At 43.8% G+C, this 20,706-nt stretch overlaps 1 protein-coding gene across 1 annotated transcript in view; it reads right to left on the minus strand.

Annotated features, from left to right (window-relative positions):
- The window catches only part of LOC147012666 (ADP-ribosylation factor GTPase-activating protein 1-like), a 57,434-nt gene that overhangs the window by 18,090 nt on the left and 18,638 nt on the right, over positions 1-20,706 (minus strand). The window contains exons 2-10 of the mRNA XM_085853725.1: positions 18,352-18,433; positions 18,082-18,191; positions 12,614-12,779; positions 7,706-7,809; positions 7,445-7,525; positions 7,171-7,348; positions 4,947-5,003; positions 4,795-4,827; positions 521-541 (exon numbers count right to left, since the gene is read on the minus strand). Of these exons, the coding sequence (XP_085709851.1) occupies positions 521-541; positions 4,795-4,827; positions 4,947-5,003; positions 7,171-7,348; positions 7,445-7,525; positions 7,706-7,809; positions 12,614-12,779; positions 18,082-18,191; positions 18,352-18,433 (832 nt within the window). The remainder of the gene's footprint in view (positions 1-520; positions 542-4,794; positions 4,828-4,946; positions 5,004-7,170; positions 7,349-7,444; positions 7,526-7,705; positions 7,810-12,613; positions 12,780-18,081; positions 18,192-18,351; positions 18,434-20,706) is intronic.

Genomic DNA, 20,706 nt, shown 5'->3' on the forward strand with positions numbered 1-20,706 from the left:
CACATGATTCACGGCCCATGTGGGGAATGGAACATCTCGAGCCCTTGCATGGCAGACCAGAAGTGCACAAAGGACTATCCCAAAGCCCTACGAGAAACGACAAGCTTCTCTGATGACTCCTATCCCCTGTACAGAAGACGGTTCTGGCAGGCGGTTTGAAAGTTTTTTGTTTTGTTTTGTTTGCACCTACGGGCACACACCTACGGGCACGCACCTATGGGCATGCACTAGTTAAGCATAATGTATGGATTTGGTTTGGTGTTCAATTGCTGATTGATTCCCTGTGGTGTCGCTGGATAAGATAAATCAGGACACACACACACACACACACACACACACACACACACACACACACACACACACACACACACACACACACACACACACACACACACACACACACACACACTTATAGAAACAATGGAGCCATTTCTGATTGTTATCCAAATGGCTCCTTCATGTACCATGTGCAACTGCATTGCATTGCATTCCACATCACAGTAGATATCCCGGTATTCACCTGTGGTTTGCTTTTCCATAGCTTGATAGGAATTACAGCGTCCAGCAGGGGCAATGGCAAAGGGGAAGATGGACGTCAGAGTGAGGAGACGCAGCAAGGAGGCAAACACTGTACTTCACTGTGGGTAATGTCTTGCAATGGCATGCAAGCACAGAAAATGTAAATGCACATGATTTCACAGATTACTGTGCAAGATATTTTAATCAAAATATAATTGATAGCAAAATAAAAGACAAATTAACAAGTAGCTATCGAGTGCAGCCTGTGGCTGCTGGTTGCATCATTGTTTGGGACGCGGCTTTTTGCCGCTGATGCAGTGTCCCCTTACCAGTATACTGGTGCTCATTTTGCCGACCTCAGAAGGATGGCAGGCTGAGTCAACCCCCTGGTGTATTAATTCAGCAGCCCAACGGGGCTTGAACTCAGGATCCTAGGATCCCAAGCCACCACCGTAGCCACAAAGCCAACACCAGGCTTAATTAACAAGTAAAGAAAACATAGAAAATGTCATCGCCTCCGTTGTTTTAGTAACTTTGCTGTATGGAGTTAAAGGGCTAGCCCATATTTATGTACAACTAAAATGGCCGCCAGTCTACCAGTCGGCCATCTTTGATCAGATCACAAAATAAAGTGAGGAGCTCATGTATGCCATCATGTGCTGTGCTTGTGCCAAATTTGAACAAAATCGGACCGTGGATGTCTCAGACATGGTTGGGGACACATTGAAGTAACAAAATGGCTGCCAGTCGGCCATCTTAGATCGCATCGCAAAACAAAATGACATGCTTACGTACACCATCATGTGTTGTCTTTGTGCTAAGTATGAATAAAATCGGTCCATACTTTGTGAAATATGGCTGCGGACGCACGCACACACACATACACACAAAAATTGAGTCAAAATTCATAAGCCCCAGTTTTGGACTAAGTCCAACAGGGGCTAATAATATCCACAGAGCCTTCGTCCCCCCCCCAAATCCCACTGTATTTTGGAAGTTTTACCTTTATGGAAGCCAAACCCTTGGCGATTTCAGCAAATGTTGGAGGCATTCACAAAAACCTTAATTTTAAAATTAGTTGAGGTTTTCTCAGCGCACAACAGCAACGTTTCCACATTTTACACAGATGTAGTCGTGGCCAAAAATATTGGCACCCTTGCACTTTTTTCAAATAACTCACAATTTTCTCAAAAAAAGTTGAAATTGACAAAGGTATTTGGAACCCACAATTCCTTATTTCATTGTAAATATGACAGAACCTTTGTTTTTGATTCAGAGCTTCATAAATCCTTTTAAATCAGAAAATAAAAATAAATGGCATTGACAAAATTATTGACACCCTCGACTTAATATTTGGTATCACAGCCTTTGGACAAAATAACTGCAGTCAAGCACTTCCTTTAGCCATGAATGAGCTTCCTACACCTCTCTACTGGCAGTTTGACCCACTCTTCTTGTGCAAACTGCTCCAGTTCTCCCAGATTTGAAGGGTGCCTTCTCCCAACTGCTGTTTTCAGATCTCTCCACATGTGTTCAATGGGATTTAGATCTGGACTCATTGCTGGCCACTTCAGAACAGTCCAGAGTTTTATCTTGAACCATTCCTGGGTGCTTTTTGAAGTGTGTTTGGGATCATTGTCCTGCTGCAAGACCCATGACCTTCGAAGGAGACCCAGCTTTCTGACACTGAGTTCAACATTGCACTCCAAAACTCCTCCTTGGTAATCTCCTGATTTCATGATGCCGTGCACACATTTAAGGCACCCAGTGCCAGAGGCAGCACAAAAATCCCAAAACATTACTGAACCTCCTCCATGTTTGACTGTAGGGAAGGTGTTCTTTTCTTTGAAGGCTTCATTTTGTTTTCTGTAAACATAGAGATGATGTGCTTCACCAAAAAGCTCTAATTTGGTCTCATCTGTCCACAGGACATTCTCCCAGAAGGATTTTGAATTTTTCAAGAGTGTTTTGGCAAACTCCAGTCAGGATTTATTTTGTCTCTCTCTCTCTCTCTCAGCAATGGGGTCCTCCTGGGTCACCTACCTTACCTACCACAAGGGGTCTCTACCCCTTTGATCAAGTTGATGATGGATGGTGCGAGTTGAAACTGTCATACATGCCTTGTGTCTGAAGGTCAGCTTGAATTTGTTTGGCAGTTTATCGAGGTGCTTTCTCCACCATTCGAACAATCCTTCGCTGTAATCTTCGATCAAGTTTTCTCTTGTGGCCACATCCTGGTAGGTTGGCGACAGTGCCATGGACCTTAAACTTCCAGATAGCATTGCGTACGGTGGACACAGGAACATCAAGCTCTCTGGAGATGGACTTGTAGCCTTGAGATTGTCCATGCTTTAATACAATCTTGTGTCTGACCTCCTCAGACAATTCTCTGGTTTTCTTTCTTTTCGCCATGTTCATTGCGGTTCACAGAGTGACACAAAATAGCAAAATGACTCCTTTTCTCCATTCAAACTGGTTGAATGAGTGGTTTTTTTTTATGTTGCAGGCACCTGCAGTTCACCAAAGGTGAGTTCAATTTCAAAGTAAATGAGAATCACGTGCTTGAAATCTAATTATTTCTAACAACTTCTAAAAGGTGCCAATAATATTGTCCAGGCCATTTTAGGGTTTCTGTGTGGAATAAGCTAAGATTTAGTAGTTTTTTCAGCTTGTTTTGTTTTGTCCCACTGCAAACCAAAGAAATACATATGTGGATACGAAAATATTTTTGAATTTCAACAATTTTCTGCAAGAAATTGGGCATTAGTTGAAAAAAGTGCAAGGGTGCCGATATTTTTGGTCATGACTGTATCACTCACTCGTAGCAGGAACTGAAATTGCTTCCACCAACTTCCACAAATAAATTTGGAGTATTCCTTTGGCTGTTTTATAATCAATGACTATAAATAATGAACTGCTAAAACACCACTGAGTATGCCCTATTCGAATAAGGCTGATATTTCGAACAGAGATAGCAAATAGCTTTTGCATATGCACTCATTTCTAAGCTGTTTATCCTGGTTTCAAATCCCAAACCAGCTATTAACTGTCAACATAGTGTTTGGCAGGCAGGATGTTCATCATTTTCTGAGCTATCCATCGGAAGGGCGTTAATCTGGGTGTCCCGTCTGTCAACATTAATTGATCAATCATAATGATCCCATGGTGTCCTTTGCGAAGAGTCAGTGAGCTATCTCCAGCACCCTATCCAAATTACAAATTCCTGCTATAATCTACAGAGGGCACCGAAGAGTCGGTGAGCATTCCCAGCAATAATGTAAATTGATATATTTGGCAATGAAAAGGCAATGGACAATGAAACACACACACACACACACACACACACACACACACACACACACACACACACACACACACACACACACACACACACACACACACACACACACACACATACACACACACACACACACACACACACACACACACACCTGTAGATAAAATAAAAGTGAGAATTCCTTTCATGAAAGGAAATTATTTTAATCCACAGACAATATGTGTCCATCTCATTTCGTGTCTTGTGATTCCGCTGATGAAGAAAATGCACAGCAATGTTGAGAAACTTGAGATTCAATCAGCCACAGGTGCAAGGTGTCATACAAAGTTAATCACGTTGCTCAGCTTCGCTAGCTGTGATCCAATGCTCACATCCTACATTCTGCATGTTGAAACCCCCCCGCCCAAATATGTATGTATATATATATATATTTTATTTTTTCAGAGTCATCTATGGCATTCATTGCTTTAGGACAAGGACATGCATTGTCCTCTCCATGCATTCCAGGCATTAAGAGACAATAATCAACACATGATAATGGACTTGAACCTGAAAATCTTAGCATTAGTGCTCAGATGTGAATGCCAAACAGGCCAAGCATCAGGTGACCACGATGAAAAGGGGGTGAACAACAATCAATCTACCTTGTACAATGAAAAGGAAAAATATTACGGAGCACAGAGACATGTTGGGAATTTTGAACAATGTGGTAAATGTATAAATTTTCCATTAAATATTGTTGAGTAAAACAAATGTTTCCCATAATAATGGTTGTCTGTAAGTGTTTTGTTTTTCCGATTGAATGTTGTTTGAGGGTAAAAAGCTTACAGGTGAGTTCAATGTGAAATTTTCAGGAAGGAAAGAAACAAATTTAAGTATAAACAGTACTCCATCAATAACTTTAAAAGGGCATGAACATCATATAATAACTTACAACATACGACGATGAGTATAATATTATTTACTAATTAATTAACCTTCAATGAAGCTTGTGATCCCAGCTTGGCAGCCTGCAAGAATGGGAAGAAAAGCAAAACAAGTACTTGTCGGCTTACAAACGATTCACAAGTCAATATCAAGCAAAAAACAATTTGTTGCAATGACAAATAAACAAATGTGTTCAACTCACTCCTTCCTTTGCAGCAGCAGCAAACTTGCTCGCACCAGTGGCAAGGCTACTCCATCCCTATGTGGGACCAACCACAATATTATGATGTTTAGTGCATTGACACGAACGGATGCACAAGCGCACACATGATTGCTCTTCAGTTAAATCATCACATCCCTTCTATCTTATCCACATATTGAAGGCAATTAACATATATATATATATATATATATATAGATAGATATGTACTGTATATACTGTATATACATATATACATATATATATATATATATATATATATATATATATATATATATATATATATATATATATATATATATATATGAAGGATGGTGATGAGTTAAATTGAGAAAAGGTGGGGAGAGAAAATGAAGAAAAGGATTTGAGAGGTATGAGTAATGGGAGGGCAGGTGAAAGGTCCAATATTTCACACTTTGTGTTGATATTTTTGCAAGGCTTGTGATGCTTTTACATGTACATTATCTGTCTTATTAAAATCACACTTACCATTAATATCATCATAACCTTGAAAAAAAAAGTTACAAAAATATTGTTTTCAATCACATTTTAATGATGATGTGACTGCATTATTGTTAGCAGGGATGCTCTGTCAGGAATCAAACCAATTACATTTAAATATTTATTTTCTGTATGCAGTTAATAGAAAGTAACATACAAAGGGTCCATAGTCTCTGTGGGACTGCACCGAGTGTAAAGAGTGGTCGCACAATACTGTACGACCTTAAACAATGAAATGAGGCAAATTGGCCCATCATTGCCATGTTGCACTCCAGAGTTGATTACCTCTGCCACCGAAGGTGAAGGTTATGCTTCACCCCTTTCTGTCTGTTTCTCTTTGTGCAGGATATCTCAAAAAGTTGTGGATGGATTCGGATGAAACTTGGTGGACCGGTTGGGTGTGTCGCAAGGACGTATTGATTCAATTTTGGTGAAGATCCGAATCCGGATCTGGATACGAGAATTATTTAATTTTCAAAGTGTTTCTTCACCATCGAGAGATAGGACCAAAACAGATATCGTGCTGTATAGCATATTTTAAAAATGTCATGGGCTCGATATGTTCTCGTGGATCAGGCATTACGTGGCGGAAGTTTGCGTTCTCCTGAATGTTTTCTAGTTTTCGTTTTTGAATCAGCTGTAAATAACATTCGTGTGGATGTTTTGCAAAATTAAAAATAAGCTGAAAATGTGTTTAGTCAAATATAATCGGCTATTCTTCCAAGTTTTTATGCTGGTAAGAACCACTCAAAGTGTGTGGAAGTTTATCCTTTGCAAAAGCTTGCAGGTTCAGACTGAGACAATGGCTTCAATGTGCAGCAAATTGGTTTAATCTCAGTTCAATTGTAAAGTAAATGAACCCCCAACCGCCCCCCCTAACCCCCCTTCACGTTGATGGAACATAAATAAATATCTATGAATCAAGATAGTCTATAAACTTGGTAGAAGACAGTAACGTTGAGCACATTATAATAGATGTACCGTTAAATCTCCTTTCATAACAACAAATGTGCAATATTTTTAATAAGGTGCCACAAAGTACCATATCAGCAGACTACATACAAAATTAATTAATTCAATGTTCATCATTCTTCTTCTTCTTCGCTCGTATGCAGCACAAGGCTGTGAGTAGCATCGTTTGCTGAGGGTGTGGTGTTGCTGCTGATGGGTTGGAGCAAGAATTTGTAATTTGTTCAGGGTGCCGGCGATAGCTCGCCTACTCTTCACGAAGGACACCATATGATCTTTAACGTCCACTAATGCCGGGGCACAGGAAGTCTGTTTAACGTCCATCCGAGGGAAAGTGTGAATTGCCCTTGATGTTTTTGATGAACACATATTGATGAATCGCCCTGCCTGTGAAATCGCCCTTGCAGGTTCAGGCCGAGATTTTTGTTCAATCAACCGAAATGACAGTTTGTAGCTGGGTCGGGATTCAAACCCAGGTGAGACGGCTTGGAGGTGAGTGTGCGTACATCTACGATAAAACAGCAATAATTTAATTTAACCCCTCCAAAAAATATTTCTGACTTACAAAACTTACAATATATATATATTTTTTTAACTTTTCAGTTTTTATAACTGAAATAACTTCACGTCATCCTGTTGCAAAATAATTTCTTTGCATATTTGAATAACTGACACCCGATTAGTTTCAATCGGTGCATTTTGTCACGTGCTACTCTTTGTCTATAATTTCAAATACCGAATGTAAAGAAGAAACTGTGTTATTCCGCAGTTCTTCTTCTTCTTCTTCTTCTCTCTCCAGTGCACCAGAGCTGCCAAACCCTATATACTGCTTTCCCTGACCTCCATAGCCATGACTCCGGTGAAGGAAATGCAAGTTTGTTGTGTGGGGTCCACATAAACTTAGCTTGAAGGCACTGAAAATAAAGGAAATCTCACATTTATCTTCCACAACACAACTCAAAGCTTAATACAAAATCAACAACAGAGCTCCATCCACGTCATGCACGTACCTCGAACAGTTGTCGTTGCCAGCTGGCATCAAATCTTCCAAAGCAGTGGCAGAGTTTGATCGCAATAACTTGGTTTCCCTGCTGTAAATAAGTCACGCATTTAAGAGCTTTTCTTGGGTTTATAGATTACAGGAGATCTGGGAATGAATGATCTGTATTAAAAGTAGATGTAACTGCCCACGCACCCATACTTGCATGCGCGCACACCGATAAGAACATTCAACACATTTTGTGGTGACTCCCGATGAAAGGTGCTCTCACCTGCTTGAAAATGTCGGGAAAGGAAGCTTGGGTTGGGTGGGTGTCCAGCTTTTCAAAGATGACGTTTCCATTGAGCCCTCCCACTTGGCAACCTTTTCTGAGAGCTATGGAACAAGACGAAGAATAACACATGATACTCAGAGTAAAACTGAGGCTGGATGATTTTTTGATTTTTTTAAAGTGGATCAAGGTTGATGAAGCAGCTTGCACATAAATCACAACAATGCTCGAAGGTTGATATTGACAGCAGCATCAAACTTTCCAAAGTAGTGGCACAGTTTGATCTCTAATTACTTGGTTTCCTTACTGTTAATTTTAAGTCACATTGTAGGAACAAGACTGAGCATTTAACAATGTAGAGCCTTTCTGGGGTGTATAAATTACAGTAGATATAATAATGAATGAACTTTATTAAAGTAGATGCACCTGTGTACTCAGCCACTCACTGACACACACACACACACACACACACACACACACACACACACACACACACACACACACACACACACACACACACACACACACACACACACACACACACACACACACACACACACCAATTACAACAGCCTCGCCTGTTCCCGTAGGAACAAGTGCAGATCAAGGGTACCACCAGCAGATCTACCACTACTACTACTACTACTACTACTACTACTTCTTTAGAGGCCCCAACTATTCACACCTTCTTACGGGGTCAGCCAGGGAACATTTTTGGCCCAAATCATTCACAAACCAGCTGGCCAAACATGATTTTCGACTGAAGGTGTCAATAAGGAATTTTGGAATTTGTTCAGGTTGCCGGCGATAACTCACCTACTCTTTGCGAAAGACACCGTGGAATCTTTATTGTCCACCAACAACCAGTGCTGCTAGACGGGTTCTCCAGCTTAATGGCTTTCCGATGGACGGCGCACACAAAGCTGCCTCGCCCTGCATGTGATACACTAGGATGACAGTTTATAGCTGGAACAAGATTCAAAACCAAGGCTATACAAGCTCAAAGGTGAGTGCACACGTCTCCAAGCTATCCTACGAGCCATACAAGGACAGTAGCAGGTATTAAAGCACACGTTTTCACAAATTTGAAGGACTTTAGGAGACAATGGACAAGTGAACGCTGCATGTACAGAGACATGACAGAAGTAAATAGACACCATGATTTTTTAAGAACTTACTTATTTAACATTTGAAGTACATTTGATCCGTTTTAATACATACACTAGTATTTGGTAGACTTGCTATTTGCAGATTTCAATGCTTTTACTCTTTCAGCCACAGAACTAACGAGTTCCGAAATTTTCTCTTGTGGGATTTCTGCCCAGGCTTCATGCAAAAGGTTTAGCAATTCTGCCCATGATGTTGGTTTCCTGGATTTTTCCGCACAGCCGGATCCAATATGGCCCAGAGGTGTTCAATGGGTTCATCTCAAGAGACTGACTTGGCCATGGAAGTCACTTGATCCTATTTCTGTCCTGTCATTCTTTGGTCTTTGTTGCAGTGTGGCATGGACCTCCATCTTCCATGAACAGAGTGTTGTTTTTGACCATCTGACCAGTGGAGAAGACAGGGAGACGTCCATCCTCAAGGATAGAAATGTGTATCGTAGTGTTGATGTTGCCAACACACTCCACAAGCTCTGACCGACCAGCACTCCATATTGCTCCCCACACCATCACTAAAAAACCACTGTGTTTGACAGTTGGCTGCAATCGGTTCAAAGAGCACTCTTGACTGGGAAGTCTCCAGACCCATACACGTCCACTGTCAGAAAATTGAGCAAATTGGGACTCATCTGAAAAAAAACTTAGTTTGCCAAAACTCCAAGGGTATGTTGGCCATTTCGTCAGCACATTTCTTTCTCCTTTGAATGTTGGCTGACCTCAGAAGAGGTTTTCTCCGAGCTGCTCTCCCATAGTAGCCCAGTTGATGAAGGTACCCCATGGCAGCTCTTGAGCTAACTTGGACCTCTTCTGCAACATCTGCTGCCTTGCAACGGGGAGTTTTCTCAATGGAACGCTTGACGGCTCGAAGGCACCTTTCTGAGGGCCCAGATTGACCATAACGGGAAGCTGTGGATTCCTTGCCTTCGCTGGTGAATTGCACAATCACCCGATTGACCGTAGAAAGCGGAATGCCAAGGTTCTGAGCTATTTGATGCTGACTCCACCTTCCAAATGGCCAACAATTCGTCCTCTTTGAAAATCACAAAGGTCGTGTACTCCTTGAGTTTGAGGCATAGTTAATTATCATACAAGACCCAGGAACTCGTTTCTGCAAAGAAATAGTTGAATACTAGTACAAATCAATGAGTAAAACTGTGTTATACAGGTGAAATGAAGAAATTTAGGGTGTCTATTTACTTCTGTCATGTCTGTATATCACTTGAACCTTGAATCCCAGCATCATAAAACAATGTGCACAAGTAAACATTTTACATGACTGCACAATCTTACTATAATTCACCATCTGTCCATCTGTCTGTTCCCAAGTACTGCAAAACGGTTGAACCGATCGCAACCATTTTTTGGGTGTGTAATCCTGGGACCCCTTGGAGTAAAATAGGCAAAAATACAATAACATGACCCCCTTGACGGCTCCAATAGGGAGCGGGTGCTTCTAGTAATATGAAATAACATTTTCGGTAAATACGTGGTATCAGTAAAGGACTGGCTGGATGTCCTTAAATTATGCATACTCCTCTTTAAGTTGTCTAGTCTGGGTTTGAATCTTGGCCAAGCTATAAACTGTCATCCTGGTGTTTCAGGCAGGGTGATTCATCAATGTGTACCGTCCCTCAGATGAACGTTAAACACTGTGTTCCATCTGCCAGCATTACTTCCATCCATCCATCAGGACCATACTCTGTACAGAGCGTTGGTGCTGCTGAAGCAGTCTCCTGGGCTATTGGGCACAATCCTAGATGGGTCGCCACTCTGACACAGGATACTCAAATGACTCAATCATCTCAGCAAGCTGGTACTTATTTTGCCGATCAGAGAAGGATGACAGGCTGAGTCAATCCCATCTGGTATTAATTCAACGACCAAGTGGGATTTGAACTCAGGGCCCAAGGATCCCAAGCCCACCACCCTAATCATTAAACCAACAGCAGCATTGCTTGGTGGACAATAAATATCTCACTGTGTCCTTTGTGAAGAGTGGACGAGCTATCTCTAGCACCATGGCCAAATTTCTGCCCTAACCTTAATCTAACATCAGGCCTGGCCAGCCACTCCGTGAAAGACTTGGGTCAAGCTTCCCATGACCAACCCCAAAAGAATGTGGAACTAATTGTGGCATGAAAGAGGAAGAAGAACTGATCAGAAAAAATCATGCATCCGGACGTGTGCAAAAATTCCACGAATAATCTTTCAGCTTCAGTTAACTTTAGATAGAGATAAAACCTCTAGCAGAAAGCAAAACTTTATACTATAGAGCAAATTTTCACGAGAACATGCTTGGTGCTGCTCCATTTAAACTTCAAAATTGACTTGTGCCTCGTTCACACCATGATGGGTTCCTCTGCTGGGAAGGCTCAAGCATCTCCCTTTTCCATGCAAACGAAAAAGCCTCCACAAACCAAGTTCGCCTTCATTGGGGCTTCTCTGGCATAAAAGCCTTCTTCGCTCATTACTGAGAAACTGGCAGATGCAGCTAAACTCCCTTGTCGGAGCTCTTTTGTGATGCAATTGTTGCTTGCACCTTTGGACAGAAGAAAACACGGCGGCTGAACTGCTGTCAAGTACAAGATATGAAAAGGTCTTCAACTCAGCTATCATTCATCTCTGGGCAGGAGTTCACATAATCGGTACTTAAGAACTCATGCATGGGAAAAAACACTAAATGCATCCTTCAAAGTTGCTCCAACAGCTCAAAAGCGTACAAGCACAATAGAGGTTTTTGGCGGAAGGTTTTCTCAGCTAATGTAGATAAGATTGTTCTGTGATAATTCTGATAACTGATATACTATGATTTCAAAATTAAGTTTATAAATGATAACAATATAATTTACAAGTTGTGTTGTAGGTTTATAACATATAAGATAAAAAATAGATTTAAGGAGAACATGCGAGCAAAGAGGGAGAGGAGGTTCAGGAGCGTCTGGAACGAAAAAAAAAAAAGAGCGGCTTGCGAGTGTCTCGTCTGGAGCGGATGTTCTGAGAAAGTGCATATAGAGGAGTAAGACGCTTACTAAGCTGAGAGGTGCTTGGGAAAGCAGACTAGCATGCTCGAAGCAGACATTTTTTTTCATGAGTACCAAACCATTTCCACTGGTACTCATTGGAGAACCAAATGAAAAAAATTGTGTGAACCCCTGTCGATGGGTGTGCATCGTTCAGTGAAGCAATGTCAGAAAATTAGCTAAGAAAGTTTAAGTCTGCATACAAAAAGAGGAAAAGCAGAGTCAGCGCCAAAGACGAGTCGGTATTACCATAAGCTCGACGGGGTCCTTGGAAGGAGGCCTGCAACCCGGTCCAATGACTCTGAGAGTTTTACCTGGCCTGCATACACCATGACAAAGTGGTTCTTCCTCTTGATTGAACATCAAGAAGCTCAGCTTTGTTTGTCCTTTAATTTGATCCTCTTTGAGTACATCCAATGCAAAATGCTCACCGATGTCTCGTTATAACCCTTTGCTTCTGTGAACCTTTGTTTCCATCGCCCGGAATAAAAGGCATATATATGTGTACGACTGCTTTAGTATTGTTTAAGGTAATACCCAAGGTGAAACAAATGAATCGGCGGTGAATGCATTTGGCTGGTCACACATAAAAATGGTTACGTGTCATCCGCAGCCATTTGAGGAACCAAACACCGTCCGCTCTGTTCATGGTTTGGAACATGTCAGAATGCTTACGCCCCTTGGAATGGATAATTCGTAGTACAAATGAGGTATGACAGTACCCTGTCCCTGTAAGCTGCTGCTTGGAAGCTGTGGTATTTATCTTGAATAGTCCATGATGGATCGCAGACATTCAAATTCAGAAACTCCCAGAAATTGTCATTTCCTCCAGCTAGCATCCTCTGGAGCTCATGTTCTGCCAGGTTTTCTGATGAGCATCGTACAATACTGATGGGGGAAGAAAAAAAAAGTAAGAAGAAGCAAATCAGATTTATTATAATTAATTATGTTATCGGAAGTGCATTTCTGAAGTCATGTTCAAATGTTGATATGCTGCAGACATTCAAGAACAGGGTGTTTGTGTGTGTGACAGCAAACAAAGACAGGGATAGTGGGGAAGGAGGGTGGGGGTGGAGAGAGGGGTGTTCCGCAAGGGAGCAGGTTGTTACTGGGTATGAGTAGGGAGGGGGAGAAGTGGGAGGGTTAGTCGATGAGTGGAGTGCCTGAGGAGGCGAGGGGATGGAGTGGTGACATGTCAATGCATCCATTATCAGGATGACAGAGGGGCTGCATGAAAAGTAAGCTCACAAGTTGCATCAACAGCACAATAAAACTACATCAATCGCTCTGCCTTGATGAGACGTAATTGAATGACACGTTTGTACTGTCGTGCATTCCATTGAAATTCGTGACCTTGTAATTTTTTTTTTACCTTAATTTGTTGCACATACCCACAAGTATATGAAACAAACATTCATAAATGAAATTTATCTGCCATCTCAAATATATATAGATACAGTATATAGTGTTGTGAAAATGACTCCTCATAGGTTTAAAGAGGCTTAATAAAGCATAGTTATTTCCTTAAATTGCATGTCTAGCATTAGCGTAAAAGTAACTATTTGTGATAATGGATATTCGCCACTATTATGTCGAGACTGACGACATCCACCTCCAATATTGTCTGTTTTGAAAACAGCCATCCCTTTTGACCTAGTTATTTGGAGTTTTACGCTTTGGAATCCCTCATTAATCTTCCTTAAAAGTGTCTGTGAGGACTGAAAGCAGCAACTTTGGTGGGAAAACTGAAAGGCACCGTTCATCTTGCTAATTACATCAGGGTTGTTTGCCTAACGGGTCTCAAGAGATTGCTCCACCCCCAGACTTGGCTCTGGCCCAATTGCGAGTGACACAGGAGGGGCGAAGCACATCAGGGCTAAGAGTGGGGGCCAGAGCCTTTTAAAGACCATACAGCAGGGGAGGGGGAGGAGTGAAAAGGAGTTCGCAGAAATCAGCCTAACAGCAGTTTCCAGAATCGCAAAAAGGAGTTTTCCGGAATCTGCCCAGCATAGGCCGTGTCATTTTGCCAGACTTTCCTGCTGCACAACACCCTCACTTAGCCAACCCTACCTCTCCTCCTGTTTTGTGTTCTTGAAAGCCCAGGGTGGCGGGCTGACTGAAACTGTGCAGAGACGTGACCTGCATCCCTAGCAGCTGTGCTCTGCCTTGGGTATTTCTTGTCTTGTCTGCCTCTAATGTCTATCTCCTGTGGCATGACTGATGGGCCCAGATAAGACATAGAATAATTGGGGAATCCTGTTCTTTTGTTTGATGCTGTGGGTGAGCATGTGTGATAGTGGGTAAGAGGATTGTTTATTTATTACTTACTGATTGTATCGATTGGTTGCATCATTTTTTGTACATTGCTTATTTTGGAGGCTCCTCATGTGATTTCATTTGAATATACATATAAACCTGACGGTTTTCTTCAGGTGGTCAAATTACACCCGCTTCCAGGGTAATCAGGTCATGGCAATCTTGCCGCACCTCTGGATTGCATGCGCACCTCTGGCTCGCTCAGCCTCATTTGCATGCGACGTGACACCTCATCAACATGATTCTTGGTGGATTCGGACCTCCAATTTGCACGGTATCGTGGCTTTTAAACATGTGATCCGGCGAGGAAGTGATCAAACAAAATGAAAACCACTCCGAACAGAAATTTTACTGTTTTGAAAGACATCATAAAAAGGACACAAACAACAGTCACAAAGAACTTATAGTAAGGTTTTAAATAAGGTGGTGTAAGAGACCCTGCAGCAACGGCGCTAAACTTCTGAAAAGTATTTTTTTTTCTTCAACCTTTAAAATCGTGATTTTATTTCAATTGAAATGTTTACTTGAATACCGTAGAACACATGATAGGTAGTCTGCATGATAGGTAGTTGGCCAGCCAGCATTTGATGTTGGTGTGCATGTTTGTGTTGAGTATTTTGTTTGTGAGTAAGAGTTATGGGAGTGTGTCAAAGGCTTTGCTGATGTCTACTGTGGTGAGAATAGTGTGTTTTGGTGGTTTTCTATCGTTGAAGCCTTCAGAGGTGTTTTGTGTGAGGTTTGTGAGGAGAGTGGTGGTGGAGTGGTTTGGTCTGAATCCATGTTGTGTGTGTGAGAGAAGGATGCGAGGGTTTGTGAGTGTGAGTATTAGGCATTTTGCAACTTTGGAGGGTGTACAAAACAATGATTTAGGTCTGCTGGAGGCTGCTTTGGTTCGATCTTTGTTTGGTTTAAGGATGGTTATGATTTTGCGTAGTTTCCAAATTCTGGGAATTCTTGAGTGTTGGTCGGAGAAATTGCATATATTTGTGAGGGCTGACATGTGGTATGGTCCAAGATATTTTAAATGCAAATTGGAGATGTTGTCAGGCTGATAACCTGTGAGTTTTTGATGATTTTTATTGTTTGTGTGTGAGTGAATGGCGTGATGGTGGTGTCGAGTTGGCAGTTTAGTTTGCGTTTGCAATACTTCTTTCCTCTTTCCAGTGCAGTTGGAGAGCCAGATTCGGCTTCTTGGTTCCGTTATTCTGCTCTCCGTTGTTTCAGCAGTCGGCCAGAAGGGGTTGGAGAGCTGCAGAGATCCATACCTGCTTCCGTGGAGATGCCTGTCCGATCCTTTCCAGCCACGCATTGGTCACACAACCCATATCTGGGTCACGGCAGGTATTCCATTGTCCTATCTTTTTCCCCCTGGTCTTTCTCCAATGGCATGCCTGAAGCCAGATAAAGCTTTATTTAAGGACCTTCTATATGTACGATACCCCGGGGTATGTATTTATTGTACAATATAGTATAGTACTGTTATAATAGATGCTCTCGGGCCCTTGTTGTTGCCTCCCCTGGTTGAATAAATACACAAATTAATTGACTGGGTCTCTGTGGAGTATTTTGAGTGGCCTTGATCACGAGCCGCATTGGTTTTCAATTATTCATTGAAGGAGAGATTGGGTTTGGGGTCGATTAGCACCCTACAAGAAACGTTCCCCATTCCGAGCACTGTGAAACCACTCACGCCACCATTTTGGTGCCTGGTGTGAGGGAAAGCCAGCACGTAGCAGGTCGCTAGAGCAGCAAATAGACTCTCGACCCTGCTTGGAGAGTCTTAACCAGCGTACAGGTGTGACCACTTTAATGGTGATTTGTCAGGACTCGGACCAGGAAACTGGCCTGGGTCCGACAATTGTAACGTTGGTGTCAGGAGTGGGATAGTGACATGAGGTTCGAGAGACTGTTCCTCAAAGCAAATATTTTCTTTGAGCGTGCACAATGTGGCGTTAATTTAGTTTTACAATATGGAAAGTGATCAAGGCAGCCCCAACCAGAAGGGGGATCAAGAAGGCACAGTAGAGTCACCTCCCTCATCCAGGAGCCCAGCACTCAACAGAACCCAGAAATCCCTCTCTACCAGCTAGAAATGGTACATCAACCAACAATTTGTGGCCATACTGGCCATGGGCTAATAACTAATGGCCAAAATGGAGGCTACTGAGGGATGGCTCAGCAAAGCGGGACAATATGGGGGCTGATATGAAGGCTGGCCAGGCTAAGATGGAGGCCGGCATGATAATTTGACAGTGCATTTAGCTGACGTGTGGGACACATGGTGAGAAATGGTGGCAGGCCAGGCCAGAATAAGAGAGTAGATTAGGGCCAGAGTAAGGGATGCCAAGGGAGTGAGAGGAGAGGAAGTATCTAGGGGTAAAGGGAACATAGAGAAAATGAAAACGTGGACAGAGCAAAATAAGGAAGTCGAACTAAAATTAAATTCTGAAATAGCAAAGAGGTTAGAGGGAGAGACAGGGGAAAATAAAACAGATATAGTGTCAGAGGAACAAATAAAAGTTGTAGAAGAGGAGGCATGAGGATGTATTGGCGCAGAGATGGGTGAGGTGTGCGAGAACCCTAAGGTGCAGGACTCCATGCTGGGAGAGCCAGAGAAGAGGCACAATTGCCTGGTAGAGCAGGTGATATCTGCGACCAAGTACATGTACACACATGGCAATGGTGTGAAAAGGGAGCATGTCGAGTTAACAGAGGTTTGGATGGGGACTCTTTCCAGGGAGGTGTGTGTGCCTGAATGTGTGCAGTGTGAAGTGGAGTCCGGACTTGAGTTTCTTGTTTCCGTGTTCAATGCCAAGGCACAGGTGTGTGCGGGGGAGGTTGAATGGCATGGATGCGAACCGTACACCTTAGTGCACATCGAGTTTCTGGCATGGGACCAAAGCCGTGCATGTTGGCACAGGTGTGGACACATGCGCAAGCGAGACTGAGTGCATGAGTGAGGGTGTAACCACGGAATGTGAGCACGAGTGCACTGGCCTGTGTCGTAGCATGGACGTAGAGTAGAAAGGAGGAGGAATGCCAACAGAGACAGACAGAGATAGACTGGGGGTGGCGGGGGGGGGGGTGAGGATTGGAATGGAGGTAGAGATGTTATTGTGCAGGGCGGAATGGACATTGAGGGAACATACAGGGATCCGATCCAGGGAGAACCAGGACCGGGCAGGGGGCTGGTGTTCAGAACGGACATGACGTCAGTGTGGAGAGTACGGGCAGGGCACTGGGGAGTGGGAGAAGAGGGCAGGATGCTGAAGTGGGGGGAGGGGGGCAAACAAGCAGGATGCCTGAGGTGGGGGGTTGAACAGCCAGGATGCCAGGGGAGGGGAGAATGGGCAGGATGTTGGGATGGGTGGGCTGGGAGTGGAGGAAGTGGGCAGGGACAGTGGAGGAAGCGGGCAGGGACAGTGGAGGAAGCGGGCAGGGACAGTGGAGGAAGCGGGCAGGGACAGTGGAGGAAGCGGGCAGGGACAGTGGAGGAAGCGGGCAGGGACAGTGGAGGAAGCGGGCAGGGACAGTGGAGGAAGCGGGCAGGGACAGTTGATGAAGCGGGCAGGGACAGTGGAGGAAGCGGGCAGGGACAGTGGAGGAAGCGGGCAGAGACAGTGGAGGAAGCGGGCAGGGACAGTGGAGGAAGTGGGCAGGGACAGTGGAATGAGCGGGCAGGGACAGTGGAATGAGCGGGCAGGGACAGTGGAATGAGCGGGCAGGGACAGTGGAATGAGCGGGCAGGGACAGTGGAAAGAGCGGGCAGGGACAGTGGAAAGAGCGGGCAGGGCAGATGGAAGGAGTGAGCAGGGACAGTGGAGAGAGCGAGCAGGGCGGTGCAAAATTCCATGTGCAGCAACCCTCATGCAACCTGATTCCTTCTCCCAGCGATCTGTGTTGGTCTGCACATTCCTCACACAACCATACGCCGTACGTCACGCTTGCCCAGTGCGGATTTTCTGCTCTGCACTCAAAGCAAACCTGCATGGAGCTCCGGACAGAGGGAGAAATGGCCCATGGGTATGGCGTGAGTGTTCACATCAAGCATCCCTCCACAATGAAAATGCACAATTCTTACAAATGCATTAGTCCCACTTAATCTCCTTCTCGACAAATATTTACATAGAACTATTATACTCACATTGCTCCCATTGATTGCCTGTGATTCCGCGAGGACGCGCCTAGTGTGCGGACTTGCCATGCTCTGCAGCACCGTAAGGAGGCTCGAGAGGGTTGGGTAGGTTGGATATGGGAGAGAGGGAGGGAGGTTGGTAAAGAATGAAAAACACAAAGCACCAAGATCACGGGGGCATGTCTGGCACGCCTGCCACGGAACAAGTGCTCAGAGAGACAACCGAGGTCTACCAATCGGATGCATGAATCACACTCGATGCATCTGATTTGATGAATGGACAGCGCATGTTACACGTCCGCATCACTCTAGCCTGGTGAACAGTGTCCACAGCACACTGTTCAATGTGCTGACCCTGAGCGGAAGCACCACGTAACCCGTTGGTGCACCGAAATCCACACTGTCCAACGAGAAATTATCACCGCAATACTCACAAACAACCTCAGTATTGCTTATCAACAAAACAATAGCTTATGAAAAAGAGCGTTCGCCTGACCATACCTATTCAGAAAGGCCACGCCCAACTAAAACACACCACGCCCTGTACATAACATGAGCCTCCCGACAAGCGTGCGTGTGCATCAACAAAAATAAATAAATAACCGAATGGGAATAAAAATGAAGCACGTTTCTTTGAAAGTCAAAAAAAAAAAAAAACTTAGTGACGGCAGCGTGTAACTCGAACGGGCACTCGCAGAGCGCATACCTTTGCCAGGCTGAACAATTTACGTTTTGTAGCCCACTGATAGCCTGGATCTGGATCCGGACCTGAACCAAAATCGAATCGGATTGTTTTAGTCACCGAACCAACTCATTCACTTAGTTTTGTCGTAACTCACTAACAACTTTTTGAAATATCGTGCTATATATCGTTTTTGGCCCCATCGTTCAAGGATTGAAGAATCACTTAAAAACTTATTATATCCGGATTCAGATCTTCAAATCAATTTGCCCTTGTCGCACACCCAACCTATCCACCAGGTTTTGTCCAAATCTGTCAATAACTTTTTGAGATATCATGCTCACAGTCAGACAGACAGACAGGGGTGAAAACATATACCTCCGTTGACTTTCAGTGGTGGAGGTAATAATACATTTGGGTGGTAAGATAGTGTGGAAGTATGCAGATAAACCCTGGGTAAAATTGTCGACCCAGCTATATCCTGTCACCTTGGTTCGTTACATGTGTGGTGAAGAGTCCATATGTGCGTCGTACATCGAAAGGACGTTAAGACAGAGGACCAGTCTGCCAGTATAAGTTGTTTGTGGATGTGAAAGATCCCATGGTATATTTTGTGTGAAGACCAAGTGAGTTATCTACACCACCCTGAATAAATTACAAATTTCTGCCCAAATCACCTTCAGTTAATCGGCTGGCTGAGCCAGCTAGTAATGATCGACTGAGACAACACTCTCCCCAATCAACCCCACAAGAAGGTGTAGGAATAACTGGGGCCATGAAAGAAGATATATATATATATATATATATATATATATATATATATATATATATATATATATATATATATATATATATATATATATACTGTTGTGGTTGACCAAATTCGCAAACCACCATTCAGGTCCCTTAGGTGAGATATCTTGGTAAGTATATGTGTAGTTAGGCCCAAACCCGTTGTCTAGAGGGAATAAATGTCATTCATGAGGGCTGCGACTCTTCAGGATAGCCGTTTTTCTTTTACTATCTTTATTTTGGACCAGCCGCCATTATTACCACCACCAACCACGTCTCAACAGCCATCACACAACAACCACCAACCACAACGCGGCCATCACAACAACAACCATCAACCACAACGCAGCTTCACCACAACCGCCACGACCTTTACCGTCACAACTCGCCACCATCGCATCACCGTCATCTCGCGCCACTCGTGGACACCGATGCTGGACTCGTGTAGGGCGCGCACCGAGCAGCGTGTTCAAAAGCATCACGGATTTTCCGCAGAAAAACGGATCAAAAACGACTCACGCCCACTTTTGTTCCGTCCAATCGGTGAGCGAGGGGCGATTTGGCCCCGCCTCCAGGGCGTTGGAGGGCGGTCGCTATATGCAAATTCATGGATCAAAAAGCATTCACGCCCACTTTTCCTCGGGCCAATGGGGAGCAAGGTGAAAGGTCGGAGGCAGAGGGTCAAAGATGAAAGAGCGAAGCCACGGGGCTTATAAAAACGACTGCGTTCGTCAGACGAGTTCAGTTGGAAGTGGAGGGAGTTGAGTTTTGGAGTTCGGAGAAGCAGTTCGCAGTTGGGAGTTCGCAGTTGGGAGTTCGCGGAGCCAGTGAAGAGTTGGGACGAGTCAAGAGAGGAGACGGAGAGGGCGATCGGACAAAGCTGTGGAGAG

Source organism: Eptatretus burgeri, chromosome 14 (assembly GCF_056783735.1).
Source record: "Eptatretus burgeri isolate ZD-2024b chromosome 14, Ebu_testis_v1, whole genome shotgun sequence".
NCBI classification, from domain to species: domain Eukaryota; kingdom Metazoa; phylum Chordata; class Myxini; order Myxiniformes; family Myxinidae; genus Eptatretus; species Eptatretus burgeri.